The sequence below is a fragment of the Aaosphaeria arxii genome (genome assembly GCF_010015735.1).
Source record: "Aaosphaeria arxii CBS 175.79 unplaced genomic scaffold BU24scaffold_7, whole genome shotgun sequence".
Classification (NCBI taxonomy): domain Eukaryota; kingdom Fungi; phylum Ascomycota; class Dothideomycetes; order Pleosporales; genus Aaosphaeria; species Aaosphaeria arxii.
Window position 1 is genome coordinate 234,921 of NW_022983480.1, and position 24,646 is coordinate 259,566.

The following is a 24,646-nucleotide window of genomic DNA, read 5'->3' on the forward strand; positions in this document are numbered from 1 at the left end:
GCGCAGTTCTGGTTTGATGTTTGGTGTTTGCGTTACACGATGAAGCCGAGCTGGTACAGTAGGCGGCCACCATCATGCAAGTGTCGGTAGGAACGGGCAAGGGTTGGATGAGGGCCAAGGGTTGTGTCTGTACGGCAGGTTGGTAGGGAGCAGATGATACTGTGATTAGAGGGGGTTGTGGTTCCCGTAGGACTCCAAGAGTCGGGATGGATGAAGATGTTTTGGAGTCAGATGGGTGGAGGTACAGGTACAGTACTCGTAGGGTATGGTACAATAGGGTATGGGATATGGGACATATGGGTGGTGGAGCGGTAGAGCGTACAGTAGTGGGTAGTCTAGTCTAGTTAGGTTAACCAGTGTGAGTGGGTCTACAATCCATCCAGGGAATCCGACTAAGGAAGAAACTAACGCAAGTCTATTACAATCCCTACCCTGGACGTCCCTCTTCACATTACTCGTACTGTATGTACACAGTAGTCACATCCACAGTTACATGAGATATACAAAAGAAACAATACAGGAACAACAATACAGACAATAACAAACATCAGAATACACACAAGATGGATAGGAGCATAGGCAATAATATAGTTAGATACCGTAGATACCGTAGATAATCTTGCAGCCAAACAGATGGAACATAGACGATCCAACATTGATAGGTACCTTCAACTATTCCGTACCTCTACCAGTAATAATTAAATACTTGTAACTGTAACTGGTAACTTGTAACCCTACATGCTAAGTAACTACGGAGTACATGCATAGTATGTAGGTGTAGGTACTGTAGGTACATGCACACACACACACACACACACACACAGACTTCAATTCCCCATTTCTTTGGCTCCCCCAACCCATAGCCGACGCCTTAGCTTCTTTCCTCTTTGCCTTCTCCTCCTCCTCTTCTTCTTCCCTCTTCTTCCTCAAGCCTCAGCCCTTCCCTTCCCTTCCTCTCCTCTCCTCACCTCTCGCCCTCTTTTTTCCTCATACTTACACTGGCCGCCCTTTTACAACCAATACCACTCATCCATCCATCCATATACACACACACACACACATACATTCAACCGACCAACTCATTGCCGCCACCTCAATCCTCCTCATAACCTAATTCAGCCATCGCCAATCGGAGTCCGTGCGACGTGCCGACAGCCTCGTGCTTTGCCGTTCTAGCCCAACGAACGCCCTGACGACCTGCCTGCCTGCGACTTGCGACTGGCAAAGAGTAACTAGTAACAGTAACTTAGTAGTAGTGGTAGTGGAAGCTCTTTCCTCCGACACGGCCCCCCCAGCCTTCCTTCCTTCCTTCCCTTCCACACACCAAACAAACCACAACCACCACCACCCTCTCTACCTCTACCTCTACCTCTACCTCTCCTCCACCAACATCTACCAACCCTCGTCGCATCTATCAACACCATCGACGTTCATCATCACAACATCGCCTGCTACTGCGCGCCCCTACCCTGGGCTTCTTCCGCGACCCACCATCCCTCCATCTAGGACGTCGCGATCATGAACCACGGATATCCTCCCCGCGGCATCGTCCCTCAAGGCGGGCCCAGCCAGCGCCTGAACGAGCTTCTCGATAACATTCGCGCCGAATTCGAGACCGAATCGCAGCGCAGCGTCGATTATGAAGGCCAGAGTAAGTTTCTGTCCTTGCGAGAGTTCGTTGGCGCGCTGGAGAAGAGCTTTCACGGGCGAGGCCATCCCACCCGATGTCAGCCTTGAGCTCCAGCTTGCATCCCGACGCCATCTTTTGCTCCTTATTGTCGTCCAATCCCAATGAGCGCGTTTGACAAACTCGCATCACTTGAAACCCACACGTAGACTCCCCTCATGAAGCTGATTTGGCTAACGGAAATTGTGCCACAGTCACCCGACATATCCAGGAGATCGAGATGATCCGCAGCAAGGTCTACTCCCTTGAGCAATCGCACGTACAAGTCAAGGCGAAGTGAGTAACCACGTCCACATCGCCGGTGTGCTATATCTACAGGCAATGCAATTCGGCTACAGCCATGCGATGCGGCACAGCACCGCACCCAGTTCCCTACGCCGGGAAAGCTTCACACTTAGTCATTACTGACAACCCGCGACAGGTACGAAGACGAAATTGCCCGTTTGCAACGAGAGCTAGAGGCCCGCGGCGGACCTAGCCAATCCTCACAACACCATGTCCCCTCCCAGCCTCCGCCGCCCTCCATCGGCCACGGTCCCAGCAATCTGTTTGGTGGCATCATGGCCGGCAGCGCTTCACAGGGAGGGCCAGGACTTGCTCCTCCCCCACAAGAACCACCGCAGCCTCAAGGACTGCCACCTCATATGGGTCCCCAGGGTCCCCCTGGCTTGAACCCTGCTCCTGGGCCTCCTCAGCATTTCGGTGGGTACCAACCTGGCCCGTCCTCAGCAGTTAATGGTGAGCGTTGAACTTTTCATCGATGGAAACTTGGGATGAGGGCCATCATGGCATTTCCTAGCGAGAGTCATAGAGCGCGTTCTTTTGCATGTTTCAGATGTAAATGGTACCGAGACTAACGTACGTTACAGGATATGGACAACCTCCACAGCCCACTGCTTCCCCAGGTGGCAAGCCTCGCCCCCCGCCACGAGGCCCTCCAGGACCTGCCACTCCTCAGCAGAACGCTGCTGCCACATACCCCGGGTCTCCCCAGGTTCCTCGACCAACCCCTCCGCCTCATGCGCAACAGAATGGATTGGTTGCTCAACCCCAACCCCACGTTCCTTTGAGCCAGAGCAACACTTTGGCCGACCTTGACATCGAGCAGTTGCCGGAGAACCTGAAGAAGGAAGGAAATGACTGGTTCGCCGTCTTCAACCCGCGCGCCAGGCGTGTCCTCGACGTTGATCTGATCCACAACTTGCCTCACCAGAGTGTGGTCTGCTGCGTTCGCTTCAGCCATGATGGCCGCTACGTTGCCACCGGATGCAACCGTTCGGCCCAGATCTTTGACGTTGAGACCGGCCAGCCGGTTGCGCACCTGCAGGATGGCAGCCTCCCCGAAGATGGAGATCTGTACATTCGCAGCGTCTGCTTCAGCCCTGACGGCCGCTACTTGGCCACCGGTGCCGAGGACAAAGTCATCCGAGTAAGTCACGAGTCGGTACGATCAAAGGCGCATAGTAAGGCTAACATTCACATTAGGTGTGGGACATCCAAAGCCGCCAGATCAAGCATCAGTTCACTGGCCACGAGCAGGATATCTACTCTCTGGACTTTGCTCGCAACGGTCGCATCATTGCTTCCGGAAGCGGTGACAGGACCGTTCGCCTTTGGGACCTCGAAGAGGGTCGCCAAGTGCTCCACCTCTCCATTGAAGACGGCGTCACGACCGTTGCCATCTCCCCCGACAGCCGTTTCGTCGCTGCCGGATCATTGGACAAGAGCGTGCGCGTTTGGGATACCAGCAGCGGCCAGCTTGTTGTCCGCCTGGAAGGCGAGCACGGCCACAAGGACAGTGTCTACTCTGTTGCATTCGCCCCGTCTGGCGACAAATTGGTCAGTGGTAGTTTGGATAAAACTATCAAGATGTGGGAGTTGACCGCTCCGCCACGCATGGTCCCAGGAGGCGGCCCGGCTGGCAAGTGCATCCGCACTTTCGAGGGACACAAGGTAGGTTTTATTGAATCGACAGGTGCCTAGTTCTACAGCTAACTTGGAGTACAGGACTTCGTCCTCAGTGTCGCTCTTACACCCCATGGCGACTGGGTACTCAGTGGATCTAAGGATCGTGGTGTCCAATTCTGGGATCCTCACTCTGGTGTTGCCCAGCTCATGTTGCAAGGCCACAAGAATTCCGGTAAGAATAACACCTTGGAAAGCTAGACGTACGAGAAGTTGACGAAATATTCTTAGTTATCTCGGTTGCACCAAGCCCAACTGGTGGCCTATTCGCCACAGGCAGCGGCGACATGCGTGCCAGAATCTGGAGGTACAGTCAACTTTCCTAGTCCGTTCAGGCCGCGCAATCCATCGAATGCGTTTCGAGAGGACGACGATGTATGGGTTTTGTCGGGCTCTGCGAGCGTTGTCCGGATGCCGATAAGCACGGTCACGTGCTGCATCCTCTTCTCTCCTCGCTCTGGGGAGGTGCGGCGAACAGTCAACCCCCACACCCCACGAGTGGTCTGAAGGGGAGCGGTGCAGCTGCAGTTTGCTCTGCAGTTGGAGTTGCAGTCATGGGCAGCGGGCTTCCGTCAGCTGCGTTGGGGCGCCGGGCGTTGTGTTTGGCGAACTGCCCAGTCGTATGCAAGATTGATCTCGCGTCATGCACTGCAATTACTGCACCTCTCCCTGCAGCAGCACACTTGAACCATGCCACATTCCGGCTTCCGCGCTGCGCTCTACGACTGCATTTACCCCTCCCGCTGACGTCCTCTAATTGTTACCACTATTTCCTTGCTGTCATCCTTTGTTTTTTTTTTTTTTTTTCGCCTTGGCACGTGTTGTCTCACCTGCTTGTATCGCCACTCGATGCTGACTTTGACCCCTCCTGTAGATTCGACAGATACAACGGCCCTTAAATGTTTCGATGCATTCATCCCCAGTACCCTGCCGAGATGCTTGATATACTGGCAGAGTCGACAATGTCAGGATAAGTCTGCCGTCAATGAGGACTCAGATGCTCGATCACATTATATACCCCTTTCTGTTGGACGGTCGGAGTCGGTTCTATGTTCTATCAGTTATGCCCAATTATTTTTCCGGTATTCCTGGCCCCTTGTTTGTTTTCTTTCTTGGTTTATGTCTTGCCGTTGAGATGATTACATTTGCGCTGGATTCATCCCTGCGAGTGGTTGGTGGTTTCTTAGATAAAATGGTCGACGCAGCGCAACGCAAAAGAGCTGGGTCAACCTGTGTCGATGCTACTGTTTGTAGGAAGATGGACGGTCTTTTTGTGTCAGAAGGGTGGTCAGGCCGGAACATAATTATGAATCGTTTTTCCTTATCTAGAAAGTCAAACATTTCCACTGGCACCGTACCTGGATGGCATAATGGGGCTATCATACTATTAACTAACGAACATCAATTGGTCAACGTAATCTTCATAATGGTCATGCTCAGTAGTGATTGTTCATAGTAGCAACTTGGCATGTTTATGTATCTAGGGCGTTGAAACAGCTACTAATATACATAACATTCACCATTGCACGTAACGCTGAAATACTACATACCTAGGTAGCCATGCTCTGTATAGTTATATGTCTACTCTAAATACTAGTAACGATGATGGCTCTCTTGCCAAATCTGTTGAACCCGGAAAGTAAGGTCGTGTATCTCCTTTCCCCGGTGCAAGTGAGTTCCTTCTTGTTTTATACAATATAGTTCGCCCGACCTACATTTCATTAAAATCATACATGTAAAATTCATGATCATACCACCACATATTTCTCACAAATCCAATATCCATCACTCCAATCTCACAGGACCATATCCCGCATCTCTAAGCGCAACCTTTCCCCCATAATCCTCCTCCGCCATCTTCTCCATCACCACCAGGTCCCTCTCCTCCGCCCCATCGTCATCCAACATCCCATGAAACAGCACCGCCAGCGACGAATTCTTCCATATACTCGCCCCCGCCACCTTTGTATCCCACGCAACGAACAGCAAGAACGCCAGACTCGCTGCCTCCAGCAACGCAGGCAGCGCAATCCAACCCCACTGCACCCTGACCAGGACCGTCGAACTCCACCCCCATCCCTCAACAGTCACGCGGCCGTCATTCGGGATCGCGCCGGACGTCGTGAAGACAGCCTCGCGGACTGCAGCACTCAGACTCAGAGCCAACATGTCCAGCGACAACGTCGCGTTTCCCGTCTGGTAGAGGCGGCGCGCGACGTCAGTCGCCTCGAACGTCTCTGGCTTCTCGCTCCCTCCATTCCACGTCCTGTATCCGGACAGCAGTGCGCCCGCCCACTCCGCCAGCATCTCGCTGGCAGTGAGATGCACGTAACCTACATTTTCGTTCCGGCCGAAGGGGTAGGCTCCCACGATAGACTGGTTATCAGCAACGGTATCGCCGCTGTTGTCGCGGTGGTAGTTCCGATTCACGGCGTCCGTCTTCAGCGACCTGTTTGTCTCCTTGTCGAAGTCGTCCTCCGCGATGAAGGAGGAGTTTGCGCCGAGAGGCCCGTCGAGCGTGTGGAACCAGCCATTGACGGACGGGTCGCGGGACCCTGTCGAGCTGCTGGCGACGACTTCCTCCTTCAGTATACCGTTAACGACTTCGGACTTATAGCGGTTCATGCACCAATGCAGCGCGCACTCCATCGCCACAGCTCCCTTCGGCCCCGTCTGGTTGAGCCGCCCAAACGACAATTGCACGAAATTCAGCAGCGGGAACTGCGGGTCGAGTCTTGCGAGAGACGGCACAAGGCCTGACGAGATATACTCAGTCGTCGACCCCATTCGCATAGGCCCAGTATTGAAACCCCCAGGCAGCGTCGTGTTCCACATCTTCTCGCTGTTACCGGCCGAATTCTCGACATACGTCTCCACGACTTCGAGCAGGTCGGTCACGTTGGCGCACTGGTTGCACACGGCGAGGGAGTCGAACAGCGGGAACGAGCAGTTGCCCGTGGGGCACGCAACGTGCGGTCGCAGCACGTTCAGCGCGATGTCGTCGGATGGATTGCCGCTGAAGTACAACCCGCTGAAGACGGCGGCGCGTACCGGGTCGGAGACTTGGCGCATTGTGTATTTGTCTTCCACGCCGGTGATGAACATGAGGTTCGAGGGCGCGGAGGAAGTGGTGGAGAGCATCTTGTCGTCGTCGTAGCTCACGATTTACTGGAACATTGCGTCGAGGGCGAGCGAGAGGATCGTTATGATCGCTCCGATGGATGCGAAGCTCCTATACCCCCTTCATGTCAGCACTCATATTCAAATTCAACAGGAGGAGATTGGTTGGAAAGATAGGTCAAGCACACGTACCTAGCCCTCGAAGTCCACAACAGCAGCACCGACCCCCACGGCCCCCTCGTCGCCCCATCGTACGCTTCAAAATCCACCAGCGGCCTCTCCCCGCTCCGGAACCAGTTCCACTTCAACTGGCCGATCGCCTCGCCGACGGGGAGTAAGAGGCTGGACTTCATTACCGCGGAGAGCACGGAGATGAGCGCGTTGATGGTGATGCTGAGGGGCCAGGAGGGGAGCGGCTTGTCCTGTCGCATTGAGAGGACGAGGGTGATCCAGAGGAAGGTGAAGAGGGAGAGGGCCCAGGAGAAGTATTCGATGAGCCAGATTTTGTTGGAGAGTTGCTGGAGGCGGTCGTAGCGGTTGAGGGAGGGGTGTGGGCGTGTTGAGGGGGGTTTGCCTGGCGGTGGAGGGATGGTGCTGCTGGTTTGAGGGAGAGGTGGAGGAATTGAGGATGTGGAGGTTGTCGTCGAGTGTTGGGTTAAAGGGGCTCCATTGTTGTTGTCATGGGAGTGTATTGAGGATACTGGACTTGTCGAAGTCGGGCTCTGGATGTTAAAGTTGTGCTGCGGGTCGATTGGAGATTCGGTATATCTTGAAGTCTGCTGCTGCTGCTGCTCAGAAGAGTTCGGCGCTCCTGAAGGCATAGGAAATTGCGAAAGGTCCATCAACGGCAACTCGATATCACTCGTATCAATCGAAATCTGCGGAAGTAATGGTCGGTTCGCGGTACTGTTCTCGCCCTCGTCGTAGGCGTGAGGCGCTCTGTGTCTGGAGTTGTCCATTAAAGACGACGGCATGTTAATGGTCTTAAAAGCACGTTAAAGGAATTATTTGCAAATTATTTTGATTTTACCCAGTCAACTACTTTATCTAATTGTGCTATGGAAAGGGCTGTTCGTGATCTACAAGGCTGATAGGTAGCACGATGCGGGGCTCAGCGTCGTGATCGACGTTCCGCACCACCTACTTGAACTCTCAACTCAGCTTACTGCGCCTCGAATGTGCGAGGAAATAGATGGTGGTAAGCTGCTTGCCTTGTGTGGCGAAATAACGTGGTCGTTGTACATTGTACCTCGTAGGGTCACGGCAAGTCATAGGGATTCTATAGCCTTTCTAGTTCTTTTGATTTTCTTTTGAACTTAAGTAGACGTTGTAGATGGGGATGAAGAAGAACATTGGTATGAACGTTTGCACGTAGCCTTTTCTCCTCAGAGCTTGGGTTGCTTGAAGAAACGTTATGTATGTTACTGCGAAACAGTCCAATCGAATTCTTATTGGTTCAGTTCTGCGAGTTTCAGTTTACAGACGTGTCATTGGGGGCCTGCAGGAAGACCACAAGGGAGCCTGACAATGATGTTACACAAGGCTGTGTCGGTTGCAGCGGGTGGTTGATGGACCAGTCAACACGACAGATTCGTAGTTTGAGCTATAGACTATTTTGAGGTAGGGGTACGAGTAGGAATGATGGGCATTCGCATTATATCACTATGGAAAAGCGGGAGCTAACTAGATGTGGAAAATGTGGTGAAAGGATGAGTGTCATACTGGCTGCAGGGAGCCACGTGACGAGCTGATAGCATTGTGAGTCCTTCTGTAAGCAATGGAGAATATGTAAGATTGATCTGTACAAGGCGATATACTTATTTGAGATTCCTTTTGTTCCAACGTAATGATGATAGAGTATAAGCCGTGACCATGAGAGCATATGGTACGCCACCGCTTCCTTGGCGCCGGGTAATCTGACAAAGATAGATCTACGATCGATCAATGTTTAATGATGGGCCTGACTGACTTTTGTCGTCTCTTAAACTCACTTCATTCCTGACATCTCTCTCTCAAGACAAATTTCACGACAATGAAGAAGGTGCTCGGATACTTCCAACCGCCACCACCGCCGCCGCCTAGCGCTGGAAGTGCTCGACTAACCAGCACCGTCTCCGATGTCTACGAATGTGGCCCTAATGTCATATACGACAGCAGAAAAGACACCACCCGTCGCATCAACTTCGGCAACCTCGTCAGTGTATTTGGCTACCCATCCCGTGGCGGCGTCGTCATACTAGAGGATACGTCGCCCGCGGACTTTGACTTCCTGGATCTGAACCGGGCAGATCCTCCCATGACCAGGCATGAGGATCCCGCCGACGAAGATGCATTCTGCCAGCGGCTGCTACTGCTCGGCGCAAAGTGGTGGGACTCGCTGGCACGCTACCACCTGCTGAACGGCGAGGACGTGGACGTCCACGAGCTGGACGAGAGCGACGAGCCAGAGCCGACGCAGCGAGAGCGGCACTGGGTCAGCGTGGCGTGGCCGAGCGGCGGGGGAGGCCTCGTGGTCGCCGAGTTCGACACAAACATGTGGAATCCGCCGATCGAGAAAGAGCTTGTTCCGATGGATGTTGCGAGGTTGCGGCTGTGCACGAGCATGGATGAGAAGGCGCGGATGCTAAGAGACAGATTTGGAGGGAGGGATTGGGGAAGGGTGGAAGATTATCGCGGGAATGCGTTTATGGGATGTTGGGCTGAGAAGGAGTCTGGGGAAGTGGGTGAGTTGCAGAAGACGTGGTCGTAGATTTGGAATCTTGGTTGGCCCGATTCAGAGGAGGCATGTTGTTGCGCAAGGGTCTAATTGGAGTGAGATGGAGGTGTTGGCCATGAGTGAACCCTGTTCACGATCATGCTTTTCGTACAATATAATAATTCCCCGCAAGCAAGCTGTCCAACTTTTTTAAGACAATGCAACTATCTATTGTCTACCAACATGGTGGATTGGATACCCAGAATGTACTCGGCCCGTATTCTGATAATGATTGGATGCCTCATACTATATCTGTAACAACGAAGTCCGAATACAGAATGCACCACGCGCTGCTGCGATTCACAAGGACTATGAGATAGCGCTACGTGACCGTGGTTGTAATTGAATCTCATGGGGCCATATTTTATTTTCAATGGAAGCTTTTGTGGAAGGCATTCATATTCCTGCGATATTGACATTGGACGATTTACATTGTACCAACTGCATATGTTTACTCTCATCTTGGCCTTCGTCAAGGTTAAATCCATCCCATGCTAGATTTGATCCTGAAGGTTGCTATCAGGATTCTCCAAAGCTACATTGTCAGAGCCCTGATCCCTTGATGCCAGCCTTGCCATTGTAGAACCCTTCTGCTGCAAGACATCTGCGTGAATCCAAGTAGCACAAGATTGTTCCTTTCAGTGTCTACTAACACTCATCTCTGTGCAAAGGCTGCAGCTGCATTGAGGATGCCTAATCAAGGCCGACCTAACCGACGGTAACTGTTATTGAATCTGTCAAGCTGGGCTTTACTGTCATTTTGTATTCTGTATGTGTCATGAACCTGCAAATTGACGATGTGCCCTTTATTACTCTCGCCGATAAGTACTTTTACAGCGGCAAAAAATGAACGTTTGAATTCTTGCACAACAATCTAAAAAAACCTTCTGTAGTGTATCAACCTAGCTGGGCTAGAATATACCACCATCATGGCGTTACGCCATACAGTCTCTATCTTACCTTTTCTATTATCATCCTTTTCATCTCAAGTCGCAGCAGATGACCCTGTCAACTACAACATCACCGGCTACGACGTCGCACCCGACTGGTCAAAAGATGCAATTCCTCCATTTCCCAACATCACAGACGAAAATGGCAAAGAGATCGATGCCGCAAACGTCCGTGGAACACGGCTGTTTGGTTTCCAAGGTTGCGATTCACCCGCGGCAGACATCATCAAAGCCACATACAACGATTTCTACAAGTTGGCCCATCTGAAGGGCCTTTACGAGAACCTGGATTGGGAAGGGCAGCCTGCAAAAGAAATGTGGGGCGCTCCATCCAAGATTCCAGACGAGCGAAGGGAGGAAATACGACGTAAGTTTCTCTACAGCGGCTTCTCACCAGCTCCAAAAGCCAGACATTCTGCCTGTTCCCTAAGAGTCTTTCCTGTAAAGTTATTAACTTGGCGAGCTAGAGATCTACGATGCTGCCAAAGAGATATGGTATAGCAATTGGCAGAGGCCGCCATGGAGCCCGCCCTGGCCTGGTCGGGATCTCTGGATTAAAGTGACCTGCAGTGGAGGTGATGATTCAGGCGATCCAAACGACAGATGTGGAGACAAGGCTAATCAGCCTCAGAATCCTGTTTGTCCTGTAAGAATACGATCTCAACTGCAACATGAACCCTGTAACACTAACGTTCAATCATAATAGCCACCCAAGAAAGGGAAAGACCCAATGCCAGGCAAGAAGAAAGATATGGAAGCATACTCCTCGCCAACTGAGAACTGGAGCCGCATCACCTTCTGCAAAAAGTTCTTCAACGACCTGAAATCCCTGGACGAAGTCACCAAAAATGTAAAAAACCAGCGACCGGAGGTTCAGGACCACTTGGATCAGTGGAACAACAGGGCGAGATGCTTCTTCCATGAGATCACTCATTTGAACTACTTCATGAATGCGCCCGAAAAGAGCCCATTCATTGACGATGCACTCATCACGTACAAGTCAAAAGAGGGTACCGTTGAAGAGGGCGCTTACGGTCCATACAACGTCAAGGTCTTGCGAAATTTTCGAGGAGATGCCTGGTATGCCGGTCAAAATGCCGATACCTTTGCCTGGTACGCAATGGCGATGTGGGCGAAAAAGGAGATTGGGAGATACCCTCACCTCCCAGCAGCAGGCAGTAAGAAGCCGACAAAGGCGCCTCGCCGTGGCGATGGTACCCCATTCACCCAACCAAATAGTGAAAGCGAGGACGAGGACTTAGGTGACGAAGAGATAGACTACGAGCCCGATGATGGTTTCACGATTCCGGGCTGTGGTGACAAGGAAGACATTGAGGACAAGAATCCCCCCGAGAAGCTCGAAATGGATTGCTCCGATGACGCTAGCAAGATACCAAGTAACGTCTTCAGTTCTGAAAACAACACGGTACACGGCGTCTTCTGCGGCGCAACCGTCAGTAACCGTCGAGCCCTCCATTGGACCGCCGACGCCTCTGGTAACCTCGAAGGCTCCCCGCCTCAGGTAGCCAAGCTACTTGCGGGCTTGACATCGATGGTCATCTCTAAGATTTTGGATGTCACGAAGTTCAAGGGCTACAAATTCAAGCTTGACTGGGAGCCCAAGAAGGAGTTTAATCCTGCAGACTGCTTCATCAGTTGCGAAGATGCCTTCAAAACGTTCTCTAAAACCCCCGAGTGTGGTCAAAAGGGTGATGGCAAGGACCTCATGGCCAAATCAGGCAAGATTGAGGCGGGTTGCGGTAGTTTTGGTTACACGATTGAGGAGCCAAAGGAGGAAGAGCCACCACAGTCCACTGAAACGCCGAAGCCAGATCCTCCCAAGAAGTCAAAAGCGTTGTCTATCGTCTTCCAAAACTACATCGACGAAATCAGCAATACGAACTCGTGGCTGTTCTTCGAGACCGGCATCGATGAATCGAAACTCTGCGAACGGGACAAGAACGCGGCATTGAAAGAGGACACTGATGGTGGTCCAGGGCGTTACAAAGATCCTGGCTGGCCCGGTGGCACTTTTGAGTTCAAGATTCATGACAAGGACTGTACGTACAAGAATGATGGAAGCAATCCTGGAGCGCTGTCGTGCAACGGCGTGGACACCCCGATCGAGTGCAAGGAGGATAAGCAGAATGATGGGAAGGACAAAGAGTGCGAGCTGGGACTGTGGGCGGTTCGTCAGCATGCTGCTGTTGTGTGCGAGTGGTAGATGGTAGGGACGCTCTAAGCAACGATTGTGCCTCTGTACGAGTGTTTTGGTTTAGCTTTTGATATACCACAAGGTCTTAGACTATGTTTCATAGATACCTAGACACTGAATTATCAAAATAAAGATTGTTTTTTACTAGTCAAGTATGCAAATTCCAATTGTAGATGATTGAACAGAAGATATTTTGCGATTAAGAACGACGAAGTAAAGGTGGAAAATATCAATCGAATCAAAATTTCTTTTAGTATAGCTTTAATTATATAAATTGAAAGCTCAGAGAAGATCTTTTCAGATAAAAACTGTCTTCTTGGTATCGTACCTCCTAAGCAATCTTTATCTGACGTACTAAACCATCTGTACTTCCTGTATGTTGACAGGATCGCCTTCAAATCGTAAGCTTACTTCATTACTTGCTCCCTACCATAGCAATCCTTTCAAAAGAGGTATCATTTGTATTCCTAGTTTTTGCTGTGCCTATGGATGGAGTGGAACAACTGTCATGTTTAAAGGCCACGGCGACCACAGTGACTGAGCTGCCAGCTGATCCGTTTATTATGGCGGGGATATGCGAGGTTCTACGGCGACATGTAGACGCAAAGATGAGTTCGTTTTCCGACAAACACTTGATGATATGCATCGTAGTTGTCTGGCAGATATATTTCGTTCGAAGGGCGAGGAAGCGGCGATGAAAGTCGTGTTCGACCGAACTTATATGTCCCAAGCCAGTTGGACGTTGAAGTGGAAGGCCATAGAACCATCGAGGCTCATAGTTGCGAGTTGATGGTATCGAATGGATGCTCCGGACCATCGACGGTTTGATCATGTTCGGTTAAGAAAGGTCGATGTATGTCTTGATACAACAGATGCCGGAAGGCAAGTTGCTTCGTGGTTCAATGTTGAAGATTCCTGAAAGGGGTGTGTCGAGAAGGGAAGGGATGATCGGTAGCAGTGGAGGTGAACTAGAGGAAGTCTCTGTCCATGCCGACTAGGTATTACATCAGTTACATTATTGAAGTCGCGTTCAATTGGGGAGATGTAAGGTCAAAAGGTTACGCGTACTCTGGGTGATCCGGTCTTTTCACCTGTCTAAATATCAGTACTAGAGTTGAGAAGGAAACACTTACTACATGGTTGATTATCTAGCTTAATTTGTTTTTGTCCCATATAATGGTTCGAACACTGTAACTCGTCATCATTTGAGAAGTCAGTTGAGCCTGGTATTGTTTCTTCAAATAGACGCCTTCGAGCCAACGAACACCCGTATCCAACTTCCACAATGGAGGAAGCAACTGTTGATTCACTGGAACAATAGCCACTTTACCAAAGTAGAAGAACATCATCCCCGTATATCGATGTTCCATGCCTCAGTGACGCGTTGTTCTTACTCATAGCCCAAGTCGTCTATTGAACGAAATCACTTTGTCCATTTGCTCGACCGGGCTAGGCCTTCCATTCTCCGACCAGAACAACGACATGGTGCCTGTATTCCGAGTTTCTACTCAGAGGCTATGCGTTAAGTCATTCCAGCTGCTGTTTCCCTGGTGTCTACCTCCCTTCTTTGCTCATGTCTTCTATCCACAAATGTGTGACTCATCCTAATCGACGACGAAGTGCGACGGCATCGAGGGGAGGCAACCGATAGGTAGCGATTATGGGGCATATAGAAGCGTCGATACGCCTCCGCTCACTTGCTCGTTCGTTTGTTCGATTGACTGTTCGCATCGCGTGTCTCGAGTACAGGGTTTTTCAGGTAGAACGATAGGGTATTCGGGGCAGAAACGTGGGTCGCTGGTTTCTTTTCCTTCACATCAAAAGGATAGAAATGAGATGAATTGTTTAGAGTGAGGACTACTTACAACAAGTGACTCTGAGCGATTCACATGTCCAGTGTGTCGGACGATGTTGACTGGCCGGTTTTGAGTGAACACAGGGACAAAGCAGCACCATTGCCACCACTTTGGATTTGCAACGAAAGTGCGAAGACAGCATTTGAAATAGTGATGGGTTAAAAACCGAAGATGATGAGTTTGATGATTCCAACGATGGATTGTCGCGGACGTGATGCGGATTCTCGCGCACAGATTCATCCTGTCGTGGAAGAGTCTCGACCTCATCCCCAACCTTCGTCTCAAAGTTGATCTACTTTAGACTACATAATCCACAGCATCGACATCATCATCGCCTCCCGTCTAATCATTGCCACGCAACTCAAGGGAGGCAAATCCTGTTCCCAGTGTTGTAGTACAAAGCACTGAGTGCGTAAGATCAGCGACCAAAAAGTGAGGCTCGTTCGGATCCCGCTTTCCGGAGAGAAGAAGAGTGGCAAAATAAGAACGCCATTTTCACTTCAGAAAGCAAGTATCTTCTTCACTGTGATTATCACGGTATGTAGAGGGCCTTGTTTTGGGGTTTGGCGCTTTTGGGAGGAGACTTCAGGAGACTACATCCCTCATCAGGCATGGGGAAATGAGGCTACAGTTCTACAGCATTTACGAGTGATTTGTCTGGCAAGGAATTCCTAAAGCTTTTCGCCATCAACAGGTGTTACAGCACGTTGGAACGAGAATTTCAGTCAGTTGGGCCTGTGTTCGCTGCTATCGTGGGTCTGTAGCAAATTTTCACTCCCCTGCTGACGAGGGGTTTGCTGACGAACCTGATGAACATAGCCGTAAACACAGAACCACAAAAACAGTTTCCCTACGTGTTATTTACTTTGTAGACATTTAACGATATCTAAATGTCAAATATACTGTCTATACTGCAATCTCTTTTCACTGTACTATGCAACGAGAGTAATTCCTCATCTGCATACCAGAATCGAGAGAGCGTACAAGCAACAACACCCTCACCTGCACGTGCAAACATCACGAGTGAACTGCAAACCACATTACCTGCTATTCTATTCAGACTACTCCTCCAGCAGTCACGCGGGAAGCCCACCATACCTACCGCACCCCACCGAGCGAGCAAAGCCGGAGGCTAGAAAACGCCTCAACAAGCAGCTTACGCCGTTCCACTACTCCCCTCCCACAGGGCCCTCCCGAATCCTAGAAAGAGAACCCGGAAAAGGCCTGACAAAAAAGGGCGGTATGCATTGTTTGCTGTTGAGATGAGATTTTGAGTGGGGTAAGAGCAAGGTGAGCATAGATTGCTGTAACGTACGAGGAGGTTACTTCGGGATGGAGAGCTGAATGGGAAAAGAAAAATACTTCGAATCAATGCACACACACACACACACACACACACACACACATGCACACGCACACGCACGCGTACGCATGCACGCAACCGCTTTGCCCCCCTTCTCCTCTTTTCTATGCCCCTCAAGCCATTTGAGGTAAATGTACACTTCCACACGATTGTGATTGATGGCGAGGAGAAGTGATTGCAAGGAGCCGGCTCGGCGTGGATGTACCGTGCAAGGTAGAGCACCGTGTAGGCTTGTTCGTGGGTTGCCTTTCACTCTTTCTGTGCGGCACGGCAACACGGGGGGAAGTCGGGAGGAGCGTTTATGATCGGTGAGAGATGCATCTTCAGGGCGTCCTTCTTGATGGGGAGGTGGGTGTGGATGTGATGGACATGGGAGGGGTTGGGCTGGATAGGTCTGGGAGATGTGAGGGGAGTTGCAGGTTCTCTGTTCCTTGTAGGTTGTCAGACGGACTGGCCAAGGATAGGCGGAAGACAAGGAGGAGATGGAGGGGATGGTCGTACAAACTGCAATGCTCGAGGATGAGCGCGTGCGTCTCTCCTTCCGTGTGCTTGTGGCAATAATGTTGTGGAGTGGAATTGAGAATGTGTGATTTGTGAGCCAGGCAAGCCAGATGATGCCCCGTTTGTCTACTTACTGAACTCTTCCCTGCAGACCCTCGAAGCTAGTCAAGCCAGTATCCGAATCCACTTCCGAAGCAAAGCGAATTCCTGGACGGGTATTGGAGGAGAGGGTCTCGAATTTGGGGAATTGAAGGATTGGATTCACTAAGTGACCGACCCATTGGGGCTGCTGCCCAACGCCAACGCTCTATTCGAACATGTAACGAAATGGGCGCTTCCGCGGGTTCGTGGTGCTGCGGTTCTTGCATCTAGACGTCTAATCCCACCTTCGACACATGCATCTCATTCTCTTTAAGGGAAATAGAACGAGGGGTTTGTATGAAAGAAGTGATCCATCTGAGTAATGATTGCTGGTGATGGTAAGGTACAGGGGTTTCTGTTGCAACTCGTATTCTCTTGCAGGATATGATGAATGTGCATGTCTGACTTTCAAGTCGAGGATGAGGCATATCAGTGGTAGTTTTCTGATGCAAAGTTTTTCATGTCAAGCGGTAAGGTAAATGACTATCTGACCATGTGGCTGTCGTATGTTTCGTGAGGCGCACACAAACGGCCGTTACTGTGGGTCGCGAACGGGAGAACTAGGAAATGAACGACAGGAAAGCAGGATCACGGTGGCAAGTAGGAGTACGCAAGAATGTCTTGTAAGAGTGTACAACCATGCCTCTACATGATATACTTGAGATAAAAGATATGCTTGGTTGTCGTTACCGTTGAAATGGTAGTCGCTGGGAACCAATCAGAGCGGGCCATTTTGTGAGGCGGGTGATGTGCAACGAAGATCAGGGTAAATTCGCCACACCCAAAATCATCCTTACATGTCACTGAGATCGTGAGGCGCATGCGAACAGTTGACGTCAGAAGGAGTCGGAATTCGATGATCTTGTCTTGAGCAATGAAGAATTTTCCAATTTCTTACATCGCGCGCTTCGTTTGCGTGCGTGTGCGCGTAAATGTGTTTTGTCTGGTTAGGTGATGGATGATAGTGGAGTCTCTAGGCGCAGTCACTAGTCAGCGTACGAGATGGGTTGGCACTGAAACTGGCACCGACGCTGCCAATAGCACATCCGGAGGCCTGAACCACAGCCGGCCACTCAATCAAGGGCTGTCTGTTCTGTATCAAGAGATCGTCCTGCTGCCATATTGAGCATGTCTGACTTGAGGAGAATTCGAATTCGACATCTCCGCGGTGTTTCCAGCCTGGCACTCTTCCCCACGCAAAGGGACATCTAATCGGCCAGATGCCTGCCCTATGTAGAACACTGTTTGGGCAGATAGAGTCAGGCAGTCCGATAATGAAGTGCTATCTTCGCTGTATCTGGATCCCAGGGTGCGGCACAGCCAGGGGTGGCCTGGTAAAGGGGATGAGGGTGAGCGACGCGGAGGAGCAATGGGCAACACCCGGGCGTGGGCGGATCGGATGCTTCCGCATTGACATTGACACTGACATTGAACCGTGCAACTGACTAGTGCTCGTTCCTTTTTTCTTTATTCTGTTATTCTTGGACCTTGATTCAGTGTTATTGCGAGATTGGGGTTCTGACAGAAGGCTTAGCATTTCCCAGAGAACGTGATGGCATCTCTCTATCGGTGGGGTAAGAGTTTCAGGGGACGCTGGAAGCGTGGGGGCTTAGTTATACTAGACAATGACAGCCCAAACACGGTCGACCTGTACAGGACACAGTCTTGTGTACAGTTGCTCTAAATGCTGTAGTCACGAACTCAGACATTTGCAAGAAGTGGGACAAACCACAAAGCTATTTCGACCAGTGGAAAATTTTTCTTCCTTCAATTTCTGAAGGGCCATGTTGTACGACTGAGATGTTTGACGTAATTAACCGATTAGAGGGATAGTCGGAAGAACTGTACTCGCAAGTGCAAGCATAGCCTAGCAAATGTCGGGAAGGAATTCTCTAATTTCCGCATGATCATGTTTGAATCTGAAGTTGGCCGGAGGATCCACTCACACTCACACTCATCATCACACTAGAGGGACTGGGCATGAGGGGGACTGCTCTGTTGTATTCGAATTATCTAACGACCTGTGTCGAGTAGGATCGAAAATAGATCCAAAGCAGCAAGATACAGTAAAACCCCAGTCATATCTGCGTTTGAGGAGGAATGCGAGGGCGAAGAATATTGTCACGTTGCTTCGCATCGCATCTGTCGTCAAACGTTACACAGAACGTTGAGTATGACCGGGGGCGGGCTACCATTGGCTGATGTCCAAATCCCTGATTGGCTGTTCATCTGGCGTTTGAGATGCTGCATGATACGGGGTGGCTTTCCCCCATCTCGCTCGCTCAGGCTGGCCAGCCCATCAACCCACCCCATCCCATCATCTCTGGGCGCATCATTCTTGCAAATCTCTGCTAGGATGCAGAGTGGGGATTGTTATCTACTGCTGTATGTACCGTATCTATTTTCAAAGATGAGAGCTCGCGGCATGGGATAGTGCGGGATCGCATTTCCCAATCGGAACAGGTCTGCATGGTCCCTATCCTACCTTACCCTACCCTTACATCTGAGAGGAAGATAATCGGTATTCACTGGCTACACACCGTACATGCCCTGTCTTTTCTGTCAGTTCCGCTTGGCCTCCACCATGCGCTGCGCTCTCTTTCAACACCCGTCACAATGGAAACCCTGCTAGATTTGTCTGAAGCTACTGCAGGTCCACCGATTTGGACGTCCAATTCCTCATAGCCACCGTGTCCTGCGTGATCGAAACTCGGTAAGCAGATCTGGCAGCAAACTTGCAGGAGCTGGTCTGGTCGTATCGGAAACAAGGCCGTGGCGGCCATGAATGAGGCTGCTGTGGTTGGGATTGGATGGAATGAGGACATTTTAGATCGGCACCCGGAAAGCCTAGATGCAACGTGCAGCATCGAGGAGTGAGGAAGTCGCCGAGCAAAGCGTCTCCATATTACGGCAGTGTTCGGAAGGCCTCGTGTCGTGTCGAGTGGGTATGTTTGTTGTGGTGGTTGTTATGGTCTGTCAATGTCCTCTAACTACTACATTCGATCACTAATGCATCGAATCTTCATTACTGAGCAATCTCGAGGAACACTCCAAGTTTTGCCTTGCAGCATGCACGTAACTTGCGTTACCTCGCGAAATCGTTCGTTCCAAAGAGGCTGGGCTCATCACGCGCACGCACTGACGAGAGATTACTATAGAAAGGGAAAAGCAAAATTGTGGTGATGCATCTCCAAACCCACGTTTTTTATTTCAGATCGTCGGGTCTTTGGTTCCCATCGACCACGAGGCCGAACGGAGCACCATACGATATGGGACCATTGTGCGACAGTCGCCCGTCTTTCGCCATTCTTTTCATGCGTGCTCGCGCGCCGTCCGTGATGTCCTTGTTAATGTGGGCTTTCTGGATGTCGACAGAGCAAGCTGAAAAACACCACGCGCAGCATACCGGGGGTGGATGATGATGTAGGAAAAACAATGTTGGCCAGATCGGCGGTCTTCCACCAAGGCTTTTTCCGAGATCTTGGTTCAGCGCTTTTGTTGGCACTGATGAAGCATCACCACAAACAGCGGCCACCATGCACCGTCATTCGAGACAGGGGCCCACGATGCGAGGTTTCGGCTCTAGTCTGACTCTGGTCGCTTTGCTAATTGATGCTTGCCATGACGATTTCCCTTTTTGATAGCCCCTGCATCAAGGATTTCAAACTGACTTGACTGTCTGACTTGATTGACCCCACCAAGGCTGATCGACAGCTGCCGGGGGGAGCGAGTTATTGGGTGCGAGTGGATTGTAGAGCTAAGATTGAACGAAGGTTTCCTAGTTGCTATGGTTCCTACGCAGTGGACTTGTATTTCTTGTCCTAATCCCACCGAAACAATGCCATAGCGAGTGAGGGTCATTAGCAACAGTTGATTGCATGCGACAGAAAACAAGGATCCCCGGAAGACCATAAAAGCCTTGGATTTTAAGAAGCGGCAGCAAGAAATAAAGGCGCTGGAGATTCCGATGGAGGCTTGTCGCAGCCGTGGTATTGGGCCAACGTTGTAGCAGGCGGGCTGATGCCCATGTCTGGTGGGATGGATGGGATGGGTGTGCCGAGCGAGAGGCTGTCGCTGGACATTCGAGTGCGGAACATGGATGGGATATTGGGAGAAGCCGGGGTGGGAATGCTACACGAAAGCGATACCGAGCATTCGGCGACGACAAGACGATGATGGGATCGAGGAGACCATGGGCGCAAGCGTGGCTGCACCCAATGGCGCTATCAAGGCTTGTTGTCATGGGTATCTGAGGTGTTACAGTGTGGTGAAAGGAGCGGGGCCTACGAGGGGATGAGAGGACCGGAGGGAGGGGAGACGCTGCAAGATATGCACGAGGCCGAAAGAAGCTGAGATGGGGTTGAAAGTCGAGGTTAGTAGTGGTGCTGTATTGAATGGTATTATTGTGGTGTCGTATTATCATCATCAGTCTTCATCATGGTGTTGATGGGTGAAGACCGACAGGCCACAGGCGAATTGGCGGAAGCGGCAGGGCGGGCCCACGTACGCGGGACAGCCAGGATGGGATGAGATCTAAGAAAAGTAATTCCATTATGTTTTGTATCGTGCATTATGTCCGGTATCTGATCTACCATTCTAAGAAGTCCATGAACATCCCATTCCAATCATTACATCCAAGTATACAGACATGCCAGCCAACCCCTCTCCTGTCACCGTGATCATTGCGATCAAAGTATCAGGGATTGACCCTATCATATTCAACATCTCCTCCCACGCATGCTCATTCGTCTAGGCGAGTGGGAATGGTATATGGATTACTATAGACTGTACTACCGCACCAGGTTCTGTAAGAGAAGTAACCACTGATACGCGCAATCTACAATAGGTCGATTGCAGCTTGCTAGCGGCTGAACGGGCTTCCGTATGCGACCAGGACATGAATGACACTCTGCGCCACATGCGGGCAGCTGACACCAAGAGCATCAATCGCTGCAGCGCGCTACGAAGCAGTGGATGGAGTAGGTAAGTGTACATGTGCATGCCGACGAAACAGAAGATTTACTTGCATTGGAAATATTTGATCGCGGTGGTGCGATCGATCTTGTATTTCCTACTTGGATGTTCTTCTAGCCTCCTGGCTCGACTAATGACCGCCGAACTGACGCCAGCAGGCTGAGAATAGTTCATATACACGACACATGTCCACATGTTAAATCCTTGCTCAGGGCCATTGGTCGGCCCCAAGCAGATTGAGTGATCGGCCTAGCTCTATGGTGGCGGTTGTATTAATGGTTTTGTAGTCTGTCACCGTAACCGTTGCCATTGGTCGCCGACTGAACTGAGTAGTGCACCATTTGCAGAATCGGCGGCGACGGGATGTGCAGCGCATCCTTCGTTCGAACAGGGCTGTACACATCGAATTCTTCGAGGGACTCGCCGGCCCCCGTAACTGGAGGGTTTGTGCGACGAGCCCAGTCCAGTCCGGTCCAGGACATGCCTACATTCGGTGGAGGTGGAGATGGGCATGGTTGCAGGCATGATTGGAAGCCTCCCTTACCGAAGCCTGGTTATTCATTGGTAGTGGCAACAAGGCAGAGTTTACGACGATGGCGACGGCACGATGGGCACGATCAATGAGCACGAGGGAGCGATGAAACAGATAGGTGGATAGAGGGAACGATACAAACCGCTGCAGGTACGCCATACATAAGTGCACGCACGTACCTTGTGCGGCAACGATGGATACAGAGTGCATTGAAGCATCTAACGGGTAGAATGCCATCTGTCTAAGAACCAGTGAATTGCGAGCGTGCTGAGCGCCCGACGGAACGGAATCGATGGGTCTACAACTAAGGATGTCATTGTCATATTGTGTGTAGTTTATTAGTATTAGGCTACGAAGCACGGAGGACGCGGCACAGGAACAGGATAGAGTACCTAGAGTAGAGTGGGTAGGACAAACAATGAGGGTGTTTGGTGTAATTAGAGTCGATGCGAGGCATGAATCGTGTTGGGCGTTTTGTGTTTTGTTTTCCCACCCAATCTGCCGGATTCTGTCTCTCCCTCTATTTTTTTCCTCTGGACCCAGCCCAATGGGCCGACGGGGGTTCTTGACTTCTGTATCGTCTCGTCTCGGCTTGTCTTGTCTTGTCGCGTCTCGCCTGCCTGCCTGCGGATGTATACACACGCATGCACACACACTCACTCTGTCCCTCTTCAAATCATCAAACATGCTAGAACAAACCCTCCCCTTCTATACAGTACTCCGTATATGGAGTGCTATTATTATCTACATTTCCATTTCCATTTTTGTACTGCACCCCTACTGCCACCACCTCCTCATTCATGCAAACCCATCCTTCACGATGATTTCGCGTATGGCGCCAGTCCAGTCCAGTGCGCAGAATGTGTCGACAGGCCCCCCTTCCAGCCCCTAGTCAGTAATTAGTATTCCCGTCTGACAGCTCAGGATCTGCCCGCAAGACCCGAGCCAACTACGGCGCCTTGTTCCCATTGTTGATGCTAACCACCTAAGGTAGCTGGTAGATGGTGCCCATGTCCTGAGGAACCATCCCAATCCACTATGAGGTAGGTATCTATGCGCAATGCGATGTGTGCACCGCGCACATGCCCCGTTCCGTTGCCTCTCTCCACCTGTTGTTACAGCGAACCCCCTACAAGTCCAATAGAGCATATTGCTCTAATTCAGTACAGTACAGGACAGTATGTGCCACCACCAGCTCCACATTGGGCCGGCCACTTCAGGTATTGTGCTTTGGAACTGGAGGGAGGGTGGGCCTGGTCATCGATCCCTAACCCACCACCCCATCTCATCCCATCCGACACCATTCTCCACCCACCAGCGGGCCGTCCTGGTTCTATTCGTATGTCTAGCTTGCAAGGGAATAGGGTTCCAACAATTGACCAGAAAATGTTTGCTTGTCGTCGGCACGTACCGCACTCTAAAACACACATCACTACTGTACTGTATCGACCTAAGCTGCAGACATGTCATCGGACGGGCTCATACGGTCTGTCTCTACACCTACAGTACGAGCGGTCCGTACTGTCGACGCGGTGAGCCCAGTTGGATACGCACACAATCACACAATTCGCATAATACCTGGCTAGCCGAGCTTGCGCGCGGGTGATGTCCCCAGGCCGATCGCTCCCTTCATAACAATACTGTATGTAAGATTATTGCCCGGCACCGGAGAGTTGCGTCCACGTGTGATGGATCTGAGCCGAGTCAATCCATTCGACGACCTTGTACCCCCCAGTCACAGTCACACTCCATATTTCCTCCCTATTCAATAATTAGCCCAAGTTCATTTCGCGAGAGCTCTGCTTTTGGATCTGGAAGGACGGGGGGGCGTGGCCAAGAGTGCAAAAGATCCCCGCCAGGATATGCTGTGCTCCCCATCTCCATGCTCCTGGCCGTCTGGTTGGATCCTCGTGCCTCCAGCAAGCGGACGTCACTGCTGCTGCTGTTGCTCCTGTTGGTGGTGGTGGTCGTCGGCCGCCGTCTACCTGCGAGATCGAGTGACACCTCTCCACTACACACTAGTATCGTATCGTATCTAGTTGCATCTGGAGTAACTGTATGTACAGTACGAGATAGTTTACTGATCCAACCGCCCTAGTACTTCGTACATAGGTAATCACTGCAAACACCATTCCCCTCCCTGCACGGTCTATGTCTTCCCTAGCACACCCGTCGCCCACCTCCACTTCAGGAACAACCTCTCTCTCGTCGCCCATACTTACAGGATGTTTGGCGCGGCTAGGACGGGATACCATCTGGCTCCTCTTCCGCCCAATGATACGCGGCTTAGGCGTCTCTCTCCATGGGCCTCTCACCCCCACACTTTTCACCGCACCTGAGAAATGCCCTTGTGCAGCCACAAAAGTCCGTTCACATTGCTGGCGTCGAAAGCCCTGGTCCCGTCCCGATTCAAAAAAATGTCTGCGGAGGCACACAGCTGGGCGATGGTGGTGGGTTGCCCTCCGTCTCCAGGGTTGCCGGTCGACATAGGAGAGAAGCCCCGAGCGCCCCCATTCCCACTCTTGATGTTTCTCCCCCCAGTACTCACTAAAACAGTTACAAAGATACACGCTCAACACGCCGACCA

General features: G+C 51.1%; 7 protein-coding genes across 7 annotated transcripts; 5 read left to right on the top strand and 2 right to left on the bottom strand.

Moving 5' to 3' along the window:
• Positions 1 to 1,347: 1,347 nt before the first annotated feature.
• BU24DRAFT_253093 (WD40 repeat-like protein) lies at positions 1,348 to 4,308 on the top strand. Its single transcript, XM_033522414.1, has 7 exons — positions 1,348 to 1,651; positions 1,882 to 1,963; positions 2,109 to 2,425; positions 2,557 to 3,116; positions 3,173 to 3,640; positions 3,695 to 3,827; positions 3,884 to 4,308. The coding sequence occupies exons 1-7, from the start codon at positions 1,519 to 1,521 to the stop codon at positions 3,976 to 3,978; spliced, it is 1,788 nt and encodes a 595-aa protein (XP_033380837.1). The 5' UTR covers positions 1,348 to 1,518; the 3' UTR covers positions 3,979 to 4,308.
• BU24DRAFT_253112 (uncharacterized protein) lies at positions 4,279 to 5,155 on the top strand. The gene is made up of 2 exons (XM_033522415.1): positions 4,279 to 4,466; positions 4,527 to 5,155. The coding sequence occupies exon 2, from the start codon at positions 4,638 to 4,640 to the stop codon at positions 5,106 to 5,108; it is 471 nt and encodes a 156-aa protein (XP_033380838.1). The 5' UTR covers positions 4,279 to 4,466; positions 4,527 to 4,637; the 3' UTR covers positions 5,109 to 5,155.
• A 282-nt stretch (positions 5,156 to 5,437) lies between these two features.
• Positions 5,438 to 8,016, bottom strand: BU24DRAFT_484153 (uncharacterized protein; the record flags this gene model as incomplete). Its single annotated transcript, XM_033533330.1, has 3 exons — positions 5,438 to 6,793; positions 6,961 to 7,755; positions 7,939 to 8,016. The coding sequence occupies 3 exons, from the start codon at positions 8,014 to 8,016 to the stop codon at positions 5,438 to 5,440; spliced, it is 2,229 nt and encodes a 742-aa protein (XP_033380839.1).
• A 572-nt stretch (positions 8,017 to 8,588) lies between these two features.
• On the top strand, positions 8,589 to 9,744 carry BU24DRAFT_425148 (uncharacterized protein). The gene has a single exon (XM_033528667.1). It carries the CDS (start codon positions 8,805 to 8,807, stop codon positions 9,519 to 9,521), a length of 717 nt encoding a protein of 238 aa, XP_033380840.1. The 5' UTR covers positions 8,589 to 8,804; the 3' UTR covers positions 9,522 to 9,744.
• Positions 9,745 to 11,228: 1,484 nt separating this feature from the next.
• BU24DRAFT_352076 (uncharacterized protein) lies at positions 11,229 to 11,735 on the top strand (the record flags this gene model as incomplete). The annotated part of the gene is made up of 1 exon (XM_033523714.1): positions 11,229 to 11,735. A coding segment is annotated over one exon (507 nt), but the record flags the coding sequence as incomplete, so codon positions are not given.
• Positions 11,736 to 19,523: 7,788 nt separating this feature from the next.
• On the top strand, positions 19,524 to 19,773 carry BU24DRAFT_425149 (uncharacterized protein). Its single transcript, XM_033528668.1, has one exon. The coding sequence runs from the start codon at positions 19,533 to 19,535 to the stop codon at positions 19,734 to 19,736; it is 204 nt and encodes a 67-aa protein (XP_033380842.1). The 5' UTR covers positions 19,524 to 19,532; the 3' UTR covers positions 19,737 to 19,773.
• Positions 19,774 to 21,799: 2,026 nt separating this feature from the next.
• BU24DRAFT_411867 (uncharacterized protein) lies at positions 21,800 to 22,746 on the bottom strand (the record flags this gene model as incomplete). The annotated part of the gene is made up of 3 exons (XM_033526068.1): positions 21,800 to 22,077; positions 22,239 to 22,683; positions 22,720 to 22,746. The coding sequence occupies 3 exons, from the start codon at positions 22,744 to 22,746 to the stop codon at positions 21,800 to 21,802; spliced, it is 750 nt and encodes a 249-aa protein (XP_033380843.1).
• Between the last annotated feature and the right edge of the window lie 1,900 nt (positions 22,747 to 24,646).